This window comes from Haemaphysalis longicornis, unplaced genomic scaffold, assembly GCF_048455015.1.
Source record: "Haemaphysalis longicornis isolate Haplotype H1 unplaced genomic scaffold, Haemaphysalis longicornis Haplotype H1 scaffold_12, whole genome shotgun sequence".
In the NCBI taxonomy this organism is placed as follows: Eukaryota; Metazoa; Arthropoda; class Arachnida; order Ixodida; family Ixodidae; genus Haemaphysalis; species Haemaphysalis longicornis.
The window spans coordinates 33,196,224-33,216,146 of NW_027526225.1; the positions used below are offsets into that span (position 1 = coordinate 33,196,224).

Genomic DNA, 19,923 nt, shown 5'->3' on the forward strand with positions numbered 1-19,923 from the left:
GGCAGTTGTAGGGTGCCCTTTCTGAGCATGGCCTCGTCAAGACTTTTCGATTTGTTGACGACTTCTTGGTGGAGTTCCAGGTCGACAATAACAAGGCGATCAATGAAGGGGCTGAGAAAATTTTCTCAACGTTCGTGTCGGCCTTCGATGATTTCGCATTGACCACGGAATTACCCTCCGATGGCCGGCTAAGGTTCCTGGACCTTGGGTTGTTTTTTAGCAAGGACCACAACTGCTGGGAATATGCGCCTAGGTCCCAAAAGGGCCTCTTACTGTACAGTTCAGCGGGGGGGGGGGAATCTTACTGCCGGCCTGCACTTGGCCCCCCCCCCCCTGCCGGCGGACTGGGCTGTGTCGGTCGGTTTCGGCTGTCCTGCTTTGGTCCGTCGCAATGGCAGGAGTCAGGGGTGTGCCAGGCCCACTGTATTGGGTATTCAACGCCCATGGGAGTTTGAGCAACTCCCAGGCACTCTGAGGGCAAGTGCCTTCCAAGAACACCGATGCGTGATGCGGACGCAGGCCCGGACAGCCTGGGTGGCTACCGAGGTTGGTGCTTGGAATGGTAATTCGAACAAAATTTGCGGTCGCAAATTTCTGTGGATCAACTATGATTCTCTTTGGCCGGGGGCGGTAACGCGCCCCTGTAATCCAGTGTAGTGGAGGCCGGGGGGTCAATGTTGCGAAGTGCAACTGCACCAAGCGGTACAGTTTGTGTTATAGTGGCGCACGGTTGCTGAAGCAATGTGAGCGCTACTGAGGCCAGGGGAGTGGCGGGCCCCGGTAACCGCAGCTAGGAAGGGGCCTACAAACACGAACCGATCTGCTCGCCGAGGGAGGTGACGAGCCCTTGTAACCCAAGTCATAGGGGTACATGCGGTACAGTTCGTTTTATTGTGCCATGCTGAAGCATGGGTACACACAATGAGGCCGGGGGTGTAGCGAACCTTTGTAACCGGAGCATGGAAGGAGCCTTTAATGCGAACTGGTCTGCTGACCGAGGGAACTTGATGAGCCCTTGTAACCTTCAGTCTTGGGGGCGAGAGTGCAGAGCCACGGGGAGTTTCTCAGAGGATCTCTTTTATCCCGAAAGATGGTATTTGTGGAGCAACTATGACTCTCTTGGCTAGGGGAAGTAGCGAACCCCTGTAATCCAGTGTGGGAGGAGGCCAAAGGCTGGGGGTGGTAACGCGCCCCTTTAATCCAGCGTGAGAGGAAGCCAGCGGGTCAATGTTGCAACGTAATCACCGCGCTCAAGCGGTACAGTTCGCACGTAGTGTTGGCGTACCATTGCTGAAGCAATGGCTAGACCACTACCGAGCCGGGGGCGTGCACACCCCTGTAACCATTGCTTGGGGCTCGTTCTGTTCAACTTGCGAACTGCTCTGCAGGCCGGGGGTTGTGACAAACCCTTGTAACCTAATGTCATAGGGGCCAGAGTGTGGAAGTACGGTAATTCCACGAGACCTCTTCGAGGAATCGGGGAGGCCGCACAATTCCTGCCCTGGGAGCGTGCAAAACGGCCGCCACTGCGGAGGTTCCTGGTACAACTGGAATTAGGTCCTACGCGGAGGTCGGGCGGTCGGGTGTCGACCCGGCACTTGGCGATGCGATTGAAGCAGGAAAGCGGGTCGAGATCGATCAACTATGACTTTCTTTGGCTGGGGGAAGTAACGCACCCCTGTAATCCAGCGTGGGAGGAGGCCGCGAATTAAGTTGCGAAAGTAGCAAGTGCCGCAATCGTACAGTCATTGTATTGGGAATACCGATTAAATTCGGGAAACCGTTACGGGCCGGGGGACTGGCGACCATTGTAACCGCAAGCTTTGGCGGGGCCAGCGACCTGATCGCTATAAGTCGGGGGAGTGACATACCCCTGTAACCAAATGTCATTGGGGATAGATGTTGTACAGTCCGTATGAGGCCGGGGGGGGGGGTCGCGCCCCCCTGTAACCTTGCTGCGAGGGGCCTATAGACTGATCTTCTCTGGCTGCCACGGGACGTGCTACCACGAGCTACAGGGTGTTCCGCACGGGGAAAACGAGGAAAGGTGAGGTTAGTACACCGACTGGGGAAACTCTCCGGGCTTAGTAATGGCTAGTAGGCCCGGACCGATCTCCTCTGCCGAGCCGCGCGACCCAGCGGCAATGCCACAAGACTCTTGTTCCATTGAGCGATAGAGTAGGCACAGAGGAGGACATAAGAAAAGGGCTCGCAGAACAGCCCCCCCTCTGTGGGAGCCTTGCGAACGTGGTTGGCTTGCGAACATGGTTGGCTTGCCAACGTTGATTTCAGTTAACGTTCGCATACAAACTTCCGGTGTCCGGAGACCATGAAAAGCAGGTGTTGCAAGTACCCGTGTAAGTGGAAAGCTTCACTGGTGATTCATGAGTACCTTGTGCGGGGCAGTTGATCGAGGACGTTAGTACGCATCGGCTGCAGAGCTGGGGGTCGGGAAGGACCTGACCGTCGCCACTAAATAGGGTACTTCTTGTCTTCGACAGTTGGGGCCCAGTTATCGGACCCTATGGGTGAGCAGTAACCCGTGGCAGGGACCGTATATTTGGCAATTGGCACTGTCTGATGCCCTCGCTGAGCAATCAGTCTTGGAAGAGAGTCAGACAAAAGGATTGGAGCAAAATTGCTTCCCTCATTCCCACCCTTTTTCCCATAACCCATCCCGATGTCCAAGTTCCCGTTCCCAGCAACCCACCCTATCCGGCTTTTTCCTAGGGGGGACAAGCGGGGTCCCCCCGGGCTCGTCCCCCTGGCGGTGGGTCGCAAGAAAGTCTTTCCCGTTAATTTCTCTCCACCTTCGTGTGGAGAAAATTCTCTTTGCCGGTTGGCCTGTTTTTGTACTGTTGCAATTGGGTATAACCGGTTATACTTCGTGTGGTACCGGGGAGCTATTGAAAGCTCCATTTACTCGATGTACAGTTCAGCGCACATAAAGCTTGTCAAGAGGGGAGTTGCTATGGGTGTTCTTAAGAGTGCTCTCATTAGGTCCTGTCCCCATCGAGTGCAGCATGGTTTTGAATCCCAGGTCCACCGCCTGAAGTCCGCTGCCTACCCAAACAACCTCATGTGCAGTTTGGCTTCAAGGTTGATGCGTGAACTTTCCTCAAGACCTTCTGAAAAGTTCCCTCAGCAAAGAGACAAAAAACAACGGTCATTCCCTACGTTCATGTTTCAGCGCCTGCGCTTTTGTCTTCCCTTTCTTCGTCCTGACGTTCGCGCTGTTTTTTTTTTAGCGTGCAGTTGCGCCGTTTGCAGGATTGCATCGCCCGTGTCTCGTTAATTCATTCTTCTCAGCTTTAACCCTTGCGGCTGCATTTATGTACGTCATCACCCAGTGTCACAATGTGGAAGTAGAAATCTTGGATGTTGAAGTTAAGCGAAGATACAGATAGAGAGGTAGCATGATGCAATATCCCGATATAGGTAAACCGGAATGGTGGTTAAAACCTGCGATGGGGTGGATTTGGTGGTTTCAGTCCATTAACTAAGCGGCATCTGTAAGCTTGCTACACATAAATTTTATGCATCAGGAATTTTGGTGAAAAAACACCCCTGCTTCTTCAACAAACCATACGGCAACCCGCCGCATATGTCAGTTAAAGTTCGGAGCTCGATGCATACTCGACGCGTGGGAGTCCTTCTCATTCCAGGTGGCACAAAATTTGAGTTCGGCTTTCGCGAAACTGTGAATATATCATGCTTCATTGAGCATGGTGTTTAGGGGCCATTATTTTGAACGATTTAAACACAATAGTTTTTGTAGAATCTAACTATTGTAAATAATATGCCCAAAATTAGTTTATAAGTTATAAATTATATATAAACCCGTTTTATTTGTGTATCTCGTTTTCTGCGCTTGAATCTGGCATCGCCTTCGCCAGGAAGGTTGAGTCATTGGAAGTTGGCCGCTATATCTTGTAATTCTATGCCAAGCACAAAGACACTCACGAAAAATGCATCAGACAAGTTGATTTCAACCTAGGTATGCAATGAAGATAGCTTCGTATTACGTCGATTCCCTACTCTGCGTGGACTCCGTCGTTGTTACTGCGCACGATGATTTTTTGCCACTACACTCTAAAACGATTATTGCGTTTTGAAATAACATGTAAGTAGAACCAGTTTTTAATTTTGACTACTTCAATGTTACACTTTTGTTACAACATATATAGTGACAGCAGGTTCAACACAGAGAAAAATTCGTGCTTACACTTGGACAGCCGGGATAGGCGCTCCTTGAGGGATGACATCGAGGGAGTTTTCGACCGGTAGGCTACAGCGTCTTTCTTGCTGCAACGAAGCGAAAAAATATTACATGGTACAACATCCCAGGAGGCAAACATATTAAGAGCGAAAATTTTGAAGACATCTGTTCCTAAGCACAATGCCAGAATTGCTTAACTGGAAGTCGCATCTACAGTGCGTGTTCTCTTTATCCTGAGTGGAGTAACGGTGAAACATTACATCACCCCTACCATATAATGTTATCTATAAAGTGAGAAACATCTTTATTAGTACGTCTAAATAGTCTTCTCAGTAAGATATCCAAGACTCTGCGGAGCTTCTCCATGTGCGCGCATGTGAACAAAACGGTATGACAAACATGAAATGGAATGCCACCAACCGGGGTATCTCACCCGAACTCGGTTACGAATGCGTGTAACAAAAACGGAACCATACGGATATTTCTTTTTTTTACTTAGGCTACTGGAAGGAGAAATGAATTTGAGACTATGCAGCTAAATGTTTGTTATGGTAATGAAAAAGAATTCTCAACTTGACGACCTTGGAAGAATTGTTACAAGCCAACACGTGGTGCGGTGAGCAATTAACCCTTAAAATATGGCGCAGAAAATATCGAATGGAAGATGAATCAAAACATGCATTGGGCCACCATGGTAAGCGTTTGAATAGGATGCCCTGTCTGTTCAACTTGGGCAAAGCCTTTTAAACAAAAACTTTTCCCTCGATCTCTACTACGCCTACATACAGAGATATCATAAAAGTCCTTACGCCTGCGAGTCCCGCCGTATTGAAGAATTGAGTATGGCTTCGTATCGGTAATACACATGCACGAATATTTTCAGAATAAATTTTGGGTAGACTCATGAATAATGGCTGTCACTGCTGAAATTTGGAATTCTGTAGGAGCAATTTCGACATAAGAAACATGAACTCATGAGGCGCGGTTGAGGAGGCAAAGCAGAGTCTTTTCTTGCCTCATGCCACGAAAGATAGTTTGTGTTTTGGAGCAACACAAAACACAGAAGGGGACCCCTTGAAGGAGTAGCGGCAGATCGACTGCTAGGCAGTGCACAAGTTTAATGTTCCCTTCAGACCTACCCCAGAAAATTTTCGTGCTTGATATTTGTTTCAAAAAGTATATAAAGAAGTCGAAAGTCAGCGCTTCTATTCTTAAAGTCCGTTATTGTTTTTCTGCGGTCTGAAAGCATAGCTGTTTACGAAATCGCCCATAATTCATTTTTTTTCGCCATTGCATAGGAGTATCTTGCGCAAGAAAAGTATTTTTATCGCACTCGAATTATGCTGTCTCAAAAAAGAAACCTATGCCTTGCCTCCTCGCAACAATCATACACAAAAGCGCTGCATTCCACTGCGCACCGTTATCTTTGGCTACCAACGTAGACACCAAACGAAGTTGCCAATTCAGCATTGACTGAATATTTTCAATGTTAAATCATAAATTTTCCACTCGCGGTGGCCGCTTTTCTGATGGAGGCGAGTAAGCAAAAAGGCCCGTATTTTCGAGATTTCGGCGCACGCTAAAGATCCCCGGGTAGTCAAAATTACCCCGGAGCCCTCTGCATCGGCGCGGCCTATCACCCTTGTAGCGCCGGCGCGTTTAACCCCTCAATCAATCAATCAATCAATCAATCAATCAATCAATCAATCAATCAATCAATCAATCAATCAATCAATCAATCAATCAATCAATCAATCAATCAATCAATCAATCAATCAATCAATCAATCAATCAATCAATCAATCAATCAATCAATCAATTAATTAATAATTAATTAATCAATCAATCAATCAATCGATCGATCAATCAATCAATAATATTGCTATTTTACAAAGAAAAAACTGTTTTCAGACTATACAAACTTGCAACAAGCTGTCTTGGAATTCCCACCTGGCTTATGTGTGTCAGAAAATCCGTGTTGTATGATCTTTGTTAAAAAGATTAATTCTGTTTTCGTTCGCAAATGTCATTGTACACGTGCCGCCAGATGTAATTGGAACACGGGAGCAATGGCCGAAACTCAAAGGAGCGCCATGTAGCTCCATCGGCGGTAAACGAAAGGAACAGAACACGCATACACGCCAGACGATGGGGCACCATCTACACCTCCCAAACCAGTTCTTGTAACGTGGCCAAGAGCACTCTTCGCAGCATACTGGTCTCAGTAATGGCGCTGATAACAGAGATTCATCTAGCAGGGTTCAGCGCTTCGGAGTTGCTGTAAAAGTGGCGCAACGACACGTATCAGAAGCGCCATTTTTTTTTTCAAATATTTTAGGTGTCTGCTGTGAGCGCCATGCTGCGAACAGTGCTCAAAGCCAGATCAACAGAAGAGGTTTGAGAGGTACAGATGGGCTATCGCCGTCGGAAAGCACGCATGTGCTTTCTGCTCTTTTCATTTACCGCCCGTGCAGCTACACGGCGCTTTTATTAGGTCTTCCCTGGGGTGCCTCGATTCACGTGCGCCCGGCGCTGGCATCAAAGTACGCTTATTCGCTCACAGCTCCCATGTTCCAATTACTAATGACGGCATCTGTACATTACCCTTGTTATAGGGGGGCCAGGTACGGTATTACAGTAATATGGTCACTGTATAGATGATAGATTGGATACAGCGAGACAATTCCATTTTACAGTTTTTGCTGCGCACCATTGCAACTGACCTAGTACTTACCAAGAACACAATGTATTCAAAATGCTGACGGTGCCCGATATCATCTTGCTCCGAAATAAAACTTTATCTTAAAAAACTTTTCGATTGATACGTTTAAAAATGTTTTACGTTACTGTCAGATCCTTCAGGCCGAAGCAATGCTACGCAATTCCACGAGGTTCCACACGTTACGGGAAAAGAACATGCCGTTGATATGTGATAGCAATACTTAACATTTTTCCTTCAGAATGGCTCCAAATATAAACTGAAAAGCCTTTATGGCATAGGTGTAAGAGCTTTACACAGATTCCATGAATACAGGACGGTTATCTGTTGTTGGTTGATACACTGTGCTGTAGAATGTTTTGCTAGAGCTTACAAGAACGCGTGTCGGCTGACACGCTTTGCCTGACGAGCCCGATGTGGCTTAGGTAGGCCACATTATGTACTTGATTTCTGTTTGATAAATATTATTAGTGTTTGTGTTAAGACTTTTAAGTGCGAATGCACTTCTTAAGCGAGCCTGAATCGTCCGCCGCCGTAGTCCGCATAGCAACAGCTGCGGGTGCGCGCGCTCCTCGTCTTCCCTAGCAACGGGGGGAGATGGGCGCGCGCTGCCTGGCCGCTGACATGGCACATACCCACGTGGGGGATTGGCCAGGAATCGGGCGTGAGAAGGGCTAATGCACCCGCTTAAAGGAGTACTGACACGAAATTTCAAAGCTGAGATCCGCTCTAGCAATCAAGTACAACGACAACACAAATAGGTGTCTGTGAATAAATGCATCTTTCTTTCTTTGTAGTTGTGTGTGTGTGTGTGATCTCTCTTTCGCGAACATTACCGAACCGCGCAAATTCAACTCGTGCATTCGCACTTTCACATTCTTCCGCTCGGGGAAATGCGGGGAATTTTTTTTACCAAACTGTCTTTGGGCTTCGAACTAAGTCAGCTAAGTTTTTTCTAATGTTGTTTTATCTTGTTTCCTGTTATCATTCTGACAGACTTAGCTCTGCCCTGGTAATATTTTGACTTCCCTTTTCCCTTATAATTATCAATTTTTCTGGCATGACCGTGATCCTTGGCACAGCAAACTAAGTGGTGGTGATGTGACTGTTGCAACATCTCACAGTAATCACAAATTTCTGATCATTGTGAACTTCATCGTTCCTGTGATTTCATCGGACACTCAGATAATAATCAGGCATACTATCCTATACTTAAAGTGACACATTTCACTATATTTTGTTTCGTTTACCTCACTACTGAAGTGTAACTCCATTAGGAATTGATGTTGAAAGATTTTAGACCTGTGTCTGACTATATGACTAACTTAGATGCCGCCGATGTTTCGCGCAGCTTTAGTTCACTGGTAAAGCGTAACGAGTGCTTGGGGCCGTCGCCGACTGGCGATGTCTCCAATCGCATTGCAACTCTGCGGGCGACCCGTACGCACTGCCACCTCACTTCGCGTGCTTGGATTAGAAATTTATGCGTCTGGGTCAGCGTCTATGTGGATACGTTCAGCTCGCCAAAAAGCGGGACAGATGCTCCACCTCATCCGACGCATCTCACAGAAGTCTGGTGGCTCCTGTTCCAAAATGGCCCGTCTACTGGTGCGGTCTGTACTCCAGCCTCGGCTTGTTTACCAGGCACAATTCCAACACCTGAACCAGGCGGAGTGGGCTCGACTTGAGGCAGTTAACCGAGCCGCAATGCGTGCAATTACCTGCCTCCCTAGGATAACACCGATCCCGGCTCTTCAGGCTGAAGCTCAAGTCAACACCTTGGATGAGCTTGTCCATCAGCGTCGGTCCGCCCGCATGCATAAACTCACCTTTGTTGCTGAGGCAGCGGCGTTAGGAAATTACATGGGTCGTTCACTACCCACATCTCCAGCCTGCGTCGTTACCAGGCCACCTTGGCTATACCACCAGGTGACCGACAACAGGCCACTAACGCGACTTCACAATCGATGCAACGGACATACTGATACGCTTTTCGCGGCCGCGCAAGAACTGGCGGCTGAGTCTCAACCCCAGGTGGTGCAGGCATTTGTGGACGCTGGGGCCAAGGACTACGTGGTGACGACAACACTACAATGTCCTTCCCATCCAGAGGCCTGTCAAACGTGCTTCTACGAAACACACCGCACCCTGCCGTCTATGCTGGCTGAGCTTACGGCCATCCGGGACGGCTTGCAAGCACTAACTCCTGCTCTTCATCAAGCCCCTGGAGGTACTACTTTACAAATTTATACAGACTCCACGGTGGCCATACGTGATTTACGTCGAGTGAATAACAACTCGGCTATCTCGAGGGCCATTCACGACATACTGGATACGTACCCCTGCCCTCTGCGGCTCTCGTGGGTCCGGCGAAATACGCTTCCCGCTCACATTGCGGCGGATGGTGCCTGCCACACTGCATTTGTTCCACGCCCATTGCCTTTACTGACATTAGATACCCCAGGACAGTTTTTACAAAAGAAAGAAGATCTTCGTCGCGCCACACGAGCTCTAATTCCACCGTGTGGAACGGACCTCCCTAGCCGACTCGCTCGCTGGGAGGAGGTCTTGCTGCGAAGACTTCGTGTTGGTGTAGCCCTCTCTCCCGCTGTTACCCGGGAGTGGCCACCACGCTACCATGCCCCGTTCGACCAGAGCTGCCCCTTTTGCACGGCTCCTGCCCAAGTTGCCGACACAGAACATTTGCTGTGGACGTGCCCTTCATTGCAAGCGGCCAGAACACGACACCTTCGAGGCACAGGCCTCCACCCTGGCAGACCACCTGATCTTCATCGGTGGATATGGGGACCCCACCATCGCTCCCTGCTTGCGTTTGTTCGCGAAACGGGAGTTAACCTATACTTGTAGCATAGTATTTATGCCAACGGGCATACTGTCGCAAAAAAAAAAAAAAAAAAAAAAAAAAGAGTTTCATCCCCCTGAAATCATTTCTGTGTGCCGCGTACCCCTCTTCCCCCGCAGTCCACCTGTTAGCACATCACGAAGCAATGGTTAAAACTTTGTCGCGAAGACTACATTGCTCTTTTTTTTCATTTTCTCAATGACACTGACTGGGTGCCGGTAACCAGCCTCAATGGCGCTTTAGAGCAGACCGATTTTTTCACTGAAGTTCTCCACGACTGCTTCAGCAGATTTGTACCCAAAATAACAGAAAAAAGCAATTTTTCATACTGGTTTTCATCTGAAATAAAATGGGCCCTTGGAAGGAAGGATCCAGCTTGCAAACAGGCTAAGAATACGGGAAAGGAAAGGTGTAAGAGTGAGTTACTTTAACCCAGCTGTTACTGTGAATAACTGCTTTAACGTGATAGGGCTAATAACATCCCCCCAGTTGAAGCTAACCAAACATGTGATGATAAAGCTTTTTGGGCCACGTCCGTTCGCACACATCTAAAAATCAAGAAACATTAAACTACTCGATAAGAAGGGAGAGAGCATATCTGACGTTTATGATTCTTTAGCAGAGCGATTGCGTCCCTCCACGGCAAGAAAAATGTAGCTTGCCCCCCTAAACTACCTCTGGGGCTATATAAATGCTCAGAAATGGTAATCTCAGCAACTGTTGCCTCGAAAGCTCTAAAGCGTATGACGGCGTCATTTTCGCGTGGCACTGACGGCATTCCCTCAGCAGTACTTGAGCCTTTCGGTGATATACCTGTACCTGTGTGGACGTATATATTTCAAACTTCTCTAAAAACTGGCAACTCACCACTAGTCGGAAGACTACCCGAGTTGTTGCTGTTTTCAAGTCAGGGTCAAAATTCGACCCCACTAACTACCGGCCAACCTCTATTTTATGCGCTGCTTCAAAGCTACATGAGACACTATTGCATATGCTACTCACGTTCAGTATGAACCACATATTGAAACCTAAGCAGCATGGCTTTTTTGCTGGGCGATCGACCACCTCCAATCTATTTAATTTCATGCTGCACGTCTCGGCAGCTGTGAAGGGGAAAGGACAACTTTATGTCGTTTACTTTGATTTAAGTGATGCTGTTGATATCGTCTGCCATGATGTGGTATTTAACAAACTGTCTCAACACGATATACACCCATCCCTATCTTCTTATGCTTTTATTTATGTGAAAGGTCGTGTTTTGTGAGTGTAAAAGGGCAGTCCTCACTTTTGTATGCGGCCACCAGTGGTGTTCTCTGGAATATGTTCTCGGGGCACTTCTTTTTTCAATCAGTATAAATGATGTTTCACCAGTATTTAAGGTGTGTAATTTTCTCTCATATGCTGACGACCTCAAAATATTTAAATTTGTTTCAAATACTGCAAGGTCTGCGGCTCTCCATAAAGCAATATCGTAGTTTTCGCACTGGTGCGCTTGCAACAAACATCTTATCAATACTTCTAAAACGAGGGTAATTACATACACAAGAAAAACTGACATCTCGTTCCCCTATAACAATACTGCTGAAGTGCTACCCCCTAAGGCAGAGGTTAATAACCTCGGTGTAACCTTTTACAGCAAGATGTGCTTCTCGTCGCATAAAGGGTTAAGTACTCGTATGACTGTTCAATCGCTTGGTATTGTGTGCCGAATATACATTGGTATTTTCCCCTGCAGCTTGAGTATGCTTGTGTTGTTTGAAATAGCACCTGCTCAACAAACGTCTTATTAACAGGGTCCAAAATGGGTTTATATTAATCTTCAACCATCTGGGCGCTCGGTTATTTCGCATGATTTAGGGCGGACATTCCGTGGTGCTATAAAATTCGTTATATGCGTATACACGGTATCGAAAAAGGAGGCAGCAATCACTGATGCTTCTCCTATAATTCTGGAAGCGAAGGGTACAGAGAAGGATGGAAGATTTACAGGGCTCGGGATGTGGATGTATCGTAAAACGTTGACTTAAAAGGGTGGCCAGACATCGATGAGATATTAAAAGCATATAGAAGCTCCATGTACGTCCGTTGGACCTGAAGTCACCACTTATTACATTCAAGGTAAAGTCCTTGGACCGGGTTAGTGCGGAGAGCAGCCGACGCGAGACGAAGCCTCAAGTAGAGCACTGGGTCGAGCATTCACAATACTGCTTTAATCCCCGACGCATACACCACACTGCGATAGCCCAAACGAGAGCCAACCAAGACACTGCACAGGCGCAGCAGGAGTTCTTTGTCCGCACCATCAGATTGCGGGGAGAGAAACAAGGATATTCATTTTTAGACATTTACGGATAAGTTGCTTGATGTGAGGAATGAATCTGAGTTTGTGGTCCAACACAACACCTGAAAACTTGTGCTCCTTGTCACAAGAATCGACATGCTGCTTAGAGCAATGTCTGGGTCCGGATGGACCCCATGTTTCCTGCAGAACAAGCAATAGCTTTTTTCACCATTAAGTTTAAAGCGACTCTGGTCTCCCCAGCCAGCACGTTTCTTGACGAGAAGCTGGACTATCTGGACTTTCTCGACGCGAAGCCGGACATATCATGTGATATGTCAATCTGCAAACGTGACATTCACAGATTGACATCTCACATGAGTTCTAGAATATCTGGACGCCGTCTACATACAGAGTACAAAAGAGCGTAGGTGGAAATGCCTTTCCAATAGAGTTCATCTTAACTGTGATGAGAATGCAGCTCGACACTTAAACTTGCGGCACGCCATTTTTTGCACGTGAACCTTTAGAAGTGCGCAACCAACTCTCGCGCCAAAGTTTCTCTCCGGCAAGTGACTAATGAGGGCGTTTAACATATTACCTGTAATACTGAATGACTTAAGGTCACTGAGGACCCCGTAACGCCAAGCGGAGTCGCAGGCCTTCTAGATGTCAAAAACACCGTAAGGCAAAACTGTTTATGTACGAACGTGCCCGTGATATACGTTTCAAGCGCCACGAGTTGGTCGTTCGCGCAGCGTGCTGCCTTGAAGCCTGACTGGCAGCTCTCAAGAAAACCGTTGTACCTAAAAAAGTATTCCAGCCTCCGGTTTATCATCTTCTCGGGAAGCTTGCACAGGCAGATATCAGGGCAACGACTCAATAGCTAGCGGTAGATGAAAGGTCCTTGCCCTCTTTCAAGAAAGCTACAACAATAGCCTCCTCCAATGCTTTAGATTGTGCCCCGAAAGCCATACCTTTTTATATAGGTGGAGAAGTGTACGAAGAGTGTCTGCGTGTAAGTGCTGTGTCATTATGTGGTCAATGATTATGTTGCACGGTCATGAAGTGGAGGGTTTACAAGTACTTAGAGCAGCCCTCCGCTCATGAAGCGAAACCTGGGACCTATAAGACGTGGTTGACTTGTGAGTATCCGATAAAGGCTTGCCATTTGTGTTTCATAAAGGTGTTTATGTAGTGTGCAGAACTGGACACGTGTTGGAAGTGTTATGCAAGTGTGTTGCCCTGGTATTCGAGTGTGTCCCATGTTGTGTTACCTAGGGGTAGGCTGCGAGTTTGTTGTCCTTTGAGTTTTCGCATTCTAGTCAATACCTTCTGTGTGTCTGTTTAGGAGTTTGCTCACGTTATGAATGAGCGCTGACTCTCTCGTTTTGCCTCACGGCGCTGACCATTTCCCATCGCATTGCCCTATTGAACACAAGGATATTATCGAAGTGGTGTACTGACGAAGGAAACCCTGCACCGCCTTGTTGTGGGCCTTTCGCGCCTGCCTAAAGTTCTCATTCTAGCACGGCCTCCTCTGGTTAATATATTGATTGAAAACCTTTTATTGAGCTTAGATACTAGTGAAAGGCCGTGCAATGGACGGTAAGCCTAACGCTCCCGGTACACCACTTCCGTCTGAGGCCTCGGCTGCGCTCAACCCAACGCAACAAAACTCTCCGGGCCTCGCAAAACGCAAGCGTACGGAGGGACCCTCGCCTTTGCATGAGGGCCCGTGAGTTCGCATCGCCGATGATCTTCAAGCACATTGGTCCTCAGCGGTGATAATGCCAGAGGATGATAGCAACCCCAACCTGTGGGAAAAAGTTGTTCACCGTCGCTAGCGAGGCAACCGCCCTGTGCAAGCCCAAGAGCATGTGGACATCGGGAGCCACGTCCTGACTATTCGACCCAAGGAACGATTTGACGTCAAGACTATCAGCGCACAACTGCTGTACTAGTCTGTTGCTGCTTTATGTGAAAACCTCGACCTACAAAAGCACTTGACAATCAAGGTTAGGGAACAGGCTAACACGGTCATCGTACACACTTGTGAATCAGGACAGGCAGGCAAACTATTGCGCCTGAAGGCATTGCCCATACCCGGACGTGCCCTTCCACTTCCAGTCATGGTGAACCAGGAACCGGGACGTGGAAAGTGTGAAAATTCTAGCGGCTAGACCGATGGGCAAATGTGGCTCTGCCCTCATCACGTTTGAGTCTTCTCGACCTCCTCGCGTTATCAAATATTGGGCAACACTCAGGAAAGTGATCCCCTGCAAGATTACGTCTTTTGTGTGCTTCCGATGCCATGGTTCCGGGCATAAACAGGACATATGCCCAAAAGCTGTAGCCATCTGCCCCAAGTGTGGCACTGTTCAACCTGAAAGTCCAGATGAGTATCCCAACAAAGGAAAGCCCTTCTGCTCATACTGCAATGAAGGAGGACACCTCGCCAAGGACCCAAAGTGTCCGAAACTAGAAGCTTTTAACAGGCAAGCAAACACCACCAGCAAGGGTAGGTCCCGTATCAGCAGCTCTAAATTGCGGCTCACAGCGAAGTCGCACCAAAGGACTGGCAAGAGTTCTTGCACATCATCCTCACTTTGCAGGTCGGCGTCATTAAAAGAAACTACTAACGTCTCACAGAATGGGACATACCCCTCTGCCGCTCGCAAAGCAACGATTTCACACATGCCTTCTAACACTATCACGCCGTGCCAAGATGAGATTGACCAGGCATTGCAGGAATTGGGACTAGAAGAAACTCTAGCTGAGCGGGATTATGCGTCGACGATCAGGCACTTGCAAAAACAAATTTCGGAACTCCTGAAATCTCTTGAAACTGTGAAGTCCCAGTTTGCCAACCAAGCCAAGGAACGTAAAGAGAGCCGCTTGGTGTGGCAACGCAAAGAGGAACAACTGCGGAAAGAACGGGACCACATCGAGACGCATGACCGACTTCAGCCACGATCCCCTGACAGTACCACCGCACTTTGCCAATCTGAAAATACTGCCAGAAAATTGAACTGTGTGGACAGCGTATCCAGTTACGCCAAAGAAGCAAGTGTTCATTCCACCATACACTTGGAGCAATTTCTTGCAGCCATGCAGTCAGCAATTAACAATACAGCAGCTTGTGGAGCAACAACAGCACACAATGCAGAACTTCATGCAGCAGATACTTGATCGGTTGCTACAGCTCGCTTCAGCCACTCAAACGTAGTCTAAATGAGCTGAAACACCGACCCCAACAACACCTCTACCTCTAATCTGGCTTCAACCACTATGTGAAGATGTCCGGACGCCCTCCATTGGAACTTTCGCAACCTGGGGACATGCGCCAATGAACTGAACCTGCTCTTTGGCCATATCGGGCACCCCGCTCTCCGTCTACTGCAAGAGACAAGGGGTACTCCACCGGGAATTAGAAGCTACGACGGTTACTTTCAACCTGCTATCGTGCACACCGCGAGACACGACAGTTCGGAAAGATTGGTTCAGGCACAAGCCACAGTGTTTGTTCGTCGTGACGTACCTCACACGCCACTGAACACAGCTGCATTTTGTACAGATTACCAGGAGGTGGTAGCAGTAAGATGCAAACTGACACCACGCAAGACAATTCTAGCAATATCGGTGTATCTACGTCCCTACACAAGTGTGCGCAGACGAGCAAATTGCGCGTGGCTACGGGATCTTCGTGCGCAATATCCGCGTGACGCCATACTCATGTGTGGGGACTTCAATGTCCAGCATCGTGACTGGGGATATGCTCGGGACTCCGTTCGTGGGCAGCGCCTTAGCGACGAAACTGAGGCTGCTGGCCTTGTACTGGCGAACGACACCACTTACCAAACTCGACATGGGCTTCACGCGGACCAGCAGGACACATCCCCTGACTTAACGTGGAGCACACCTGGTCTTGTGCGTGAGTGGCGATGCGGGCTCGATATTATGGGTAGCGACCATTACCCAATTTGGTTGGAGCTTAATATTGCAAACGCAAAACAGCATACGCGCCTCACAAATGCTGTCATTTGGGACAAATGTCGCGCTAACTTTAGGCGTTACGAAATGAACACGCCATTCCACGTAAGAATTTTGCGTGCAGCGGAAGATTCAACCCGGCATATCTCTGTCAACGAGAACCTGCCCACGCCCGATCAACGTCTACTGAACCTGTGGAATACTAGGCAGCAGCTGCATCATGCTTACCTCGCCGGTGGAAGGCGGTACGTGGACCTTCTCAAGGTACGCGACAAGACGGCGCAAGCTCGACGTTACGCAAAGCAACTTGCTCGCGAATGGTGGCTCAACCACTGCGCCTCCTTCGGAGAAAGAACGGACCTTCGAAAGCTCTGGGAAACGTTTCCGGCCATCAAAGATGAGCGCAAACATAAAAACGCCGTGCAAGCAATACTTCTTAAGAAAAAGGCATCCCCAGTGCAGAATTTGAGGATTTGGCTGCATCTACGTTTTTCCCCCAGCCTCGTACACCACCGGTACCTCACCTATACCAAAAACGCATCCCAGCCTGCAATTACGGGGCAGAGTCCCAATTTACGCTACAAGAATTGCTGCACGCTTTGTAGTCCGTGAATGAGCGCAGTGCGCCTGGAAAGGATCGCATCATCTGGCAGATGCTCCGAAATTTAGACCACACTGGCAAGCAGCAATTACTCGATAACTTAAATTACGCTTGGATGACAGGTACCCTTCCGCCCGAATGGAAGCACCCCGTCGTAATACCTATTCCGAAGCCTGGCAAGTCCCAAACACAGCTGAGCAACATGCGGCAAATTTCACTGACTTCGGCCCTTTGCAAGCTTCTCGAGAGAATGGTTCTTACACGTCTCAATTACCACCTCGAGGAACAATGCGCTCATTTCCATCCGGCGCAAACGGGATTCCGGCCAATCTTACGCACATACGATAGGCTCTACCTCCTGCGACGCCTGTCAAACAAGCGCCGCGGCCGGCGAACCGGCGTACAGAGCATCCTGCTCACCGTAGACCTTCGCAAAGCGTTTGACACAGTCTCTCACGAAGCCATCATTCAAGCACTGGAAGAAGCTCGTCCCGGCACAGGAATCGTCAACATGGTAAAAGCGTTCTTGCATGACCGCACATTCGAAATATGTAGCGGGCGTAGCCAACCACGCGACTACACAAATAGGGTAGGAGTGCCCCAAGGGGCAATCGTCTCACCTATCCTATTGAACCTAGTAATGAGAGGGCTTGCAAACTGCCCTCACGACCACGCTGCGGGCATTCGTTTTACTATGTACACCGATGATGTCACCATCTGGACTAACCAAGGGCAGCATGCCACAACAGAACAAGCAGTAAGTACCGCTCAAACTGCCCTGGATGCTTTATTCGCTTACTTTCGACAGACTGGCATGCACCCATCGGCTGAGTAAACTCAGTACATTCTCCTAGGAGGGTCACAGGAAGAAAGAGACAAAGTGAGTCTGAATCTCGGTGATCAACTAATCATCAGATCACCTACTCGGCAGGTTCGCATCTTGGGCGTACCGTTTCACGAGAACGGGGGTGCCCACGCATGCCTTAAAGAGCTCGCGCTTACATGGATGAAGATCCTGCACCTCATTAAGAGGATTTCCCATCGCAGTGGGGGTACGGGTACGAAGGTCGCCCGCATGTTAGTAGTAGCACTTCTAACTTCCCGCGCCTGCTACTGAGCATAGTGTTTTGACCTCACTCAGGCTCAAACAAAACAACTAGATGTGTTGCACCGAGCATCCATGCGTGTTATTATGGGCCTTCCTCGGCACGCGCAAGTTGAAGAGCTCCATCGTTTCTCTCGTCTTCCTGCAATAGCTGCGACTATCGAAGAGTGGAGGCGCAATCCCTCAAGTGTGTGCGTGTTGTCTTGTTTTCTCTTTCGGGGCTTGTACTCTCGGAGGGAGCTTTTTGGGCCTTTCTATTGACTTGTACGTGGGAGGGCGCTCCTTGGAACGGCCCGACTTGGCAACCGTTCGGGGGTTTTTGTTTGAGCCGCTACCGCCGAAGGTGTCGGGAGCGCCACAGGAGGCACGGGCTGTGCGGCGGGGTTGGTGCCGATGCCGGACTCCCAGTGTCCATCGCCTCGGCAGCCTCCACCAGAAGCAGGTAGAGTTAAGAAGCAGGAGGCGGAGGCCATTGGTCCCGAAGGTGACTTTTGCCACCACAACCACTGCTGGCTCAGCAAGCGGTGTGGTGACGGGTTGGGCTGCAGGGAGGGCGGCGGCGGGACAAAGTTCGAATCCTGGCATTGTGTCCCTGTCGAAACCAGACGCCGCTGAGCCCCCCTGCGAGCTGCGTCGAGATACTTTGCAATAGTCAAGGCACTCAGACTTTTTTCGAGTTAAGGGGAAGCAGATGTTTTTTTTTACTTTCTGGGTAATGATTTTTTTTCAAGCTTAAATTTCTCACATGTCTTTCGGTAAGCTGCATGAGAGCCTCTGCAGTTCGGGCACTTCAAGTCATCGTAATGCAACTATCGGTAAGGTGGTCACATTGAGAGCATTTTGCACATGTTGGTTGCCCGCAGCAGTTTGAAGTTCCATGCCCAAACCATTGGCACTTATTAAACCAGCGCGGGTTAGGAAGGCATGTTTGGGCAATGCATCGAAGGAAGCCTGCATTGACATATCGAGGTAGAAGGCTGGGGTCAAACGTGCGCTCTACGTGCTTGGTTTTGATGTCCTCATTGTCTCGGCGCATCGTAATTCTCTTTAGTGCAATGAAAACCTGGTCAAGAGGCCCTCTAGTATGTCAGAGTCAGTTCCGTTGCTCAGGTCAGATTCGGATATGGGGAGTGGGGAGGGCGGGGTAGGGAGTGACTTTGAATTTAAGGTTGTGGGAAACCCAGAGTCCTGGCGCTTTCCCCATTCCTCGCCGCCGGCCGCCGAGGTGAGGGGGGAAGGCTGCCTCTCTCCCCTCGGCGGCTGCGTCTCTCCCGCTGCGGCGCAGGCGTGGCGCAGCAGTGGTGTTGCGGTCGCTCTTCACGTGACCAGCTTGTCGGGAGTCCCAAAGAGCCGGTCTGGGGAGCGGAACGAAACAAGGGTCTCTTGGGTTCGAGCAAGCGACGAAGACATACGTGAGTACCGGAGGTCCGGCTTTCTTTTTTCTTTGTCTGCCCCATTGGGCCGGCCTCCTGATCCTCGCCGGAAGGCTGGGTCAGGACGAGCGAGGAGTCGACCAAGTTATTGGTTTGGCCGTTTGGCCGTTCCGTTGTGTCTTGTGTGTTTTTTGCTGTTCTCTGCCGCTATGCCGGTCGGCGGTCCGTAGCGGAGTTCAGACGAGCTAGCCTTGCGCCCGAGTCTCAAGGGCCGAGCTTGGTCGCTGTAAGAACCCTGGTCCCCACAAGGTCGCTGATAACGCTTTCTTTAAGGAGCTTTTTTATTGTTGTTCGTTGTTTATGTGTGCAAGGATTTCTCCGGGGGTCAGTTTTTTTGCTTTATAGCGCTTCCCTACAACACTTTCAAAGAACTTCGCTATGAAGGAAAACCGATTTATATGTCTCTGGCTTTCTATTGTCCTCGGGCTGCAGTGATCAATAACCAGGGGAAGTTGTCCGGTATTTAGAACGACAGGGCAGGTAAAGGAGGAAAGTGCACTTCGGTGGGGCCCCTTTTGGGGGCCCGATTATAGGGTTTGGAAAATTTTGGGAAAAGCATACAGCATGGAAGAAAAAAATCAGGGGACGGGGGTACTACCTTTACTCGGTTAACTTTGATTCCAAGAAAGGTCTCAGAAAGCTCCCTGTCTGGTAAACGGACAGGGAGCCCATCCGCCGGGGCTTGACCACGGCTCCGAAGGTTACTGTTTGG

At 49.1% G+C, this 19,923-nt stretch overlaps 1 protein-coding gene across 2 annotated transcripts in view; it reads right to left on the minus strand.

The window, feature by feature from the left end:
* The window catches only part of LOC144162553 (receptor-type tyrosine-protein phosphatase kappa-like), a 616,238-nt gene that overhangs the window by 76,862 nt on the left and 519,453 nt on the right, over positions 1–19,923 (minus strand). For both annotated transcript variants that reach the window (XM_077693141.1, XM_077693140.1), the window contains exon 21: positions 4,226–4,305. In XM_077693141.1, the coding sequence (XP_077549267.1) occupies positions 4,226–4,305 (80 nt within the window). The remainder of the gene's footprint in view (positions 1–4,225; positions 4,306–19,923) is intronic.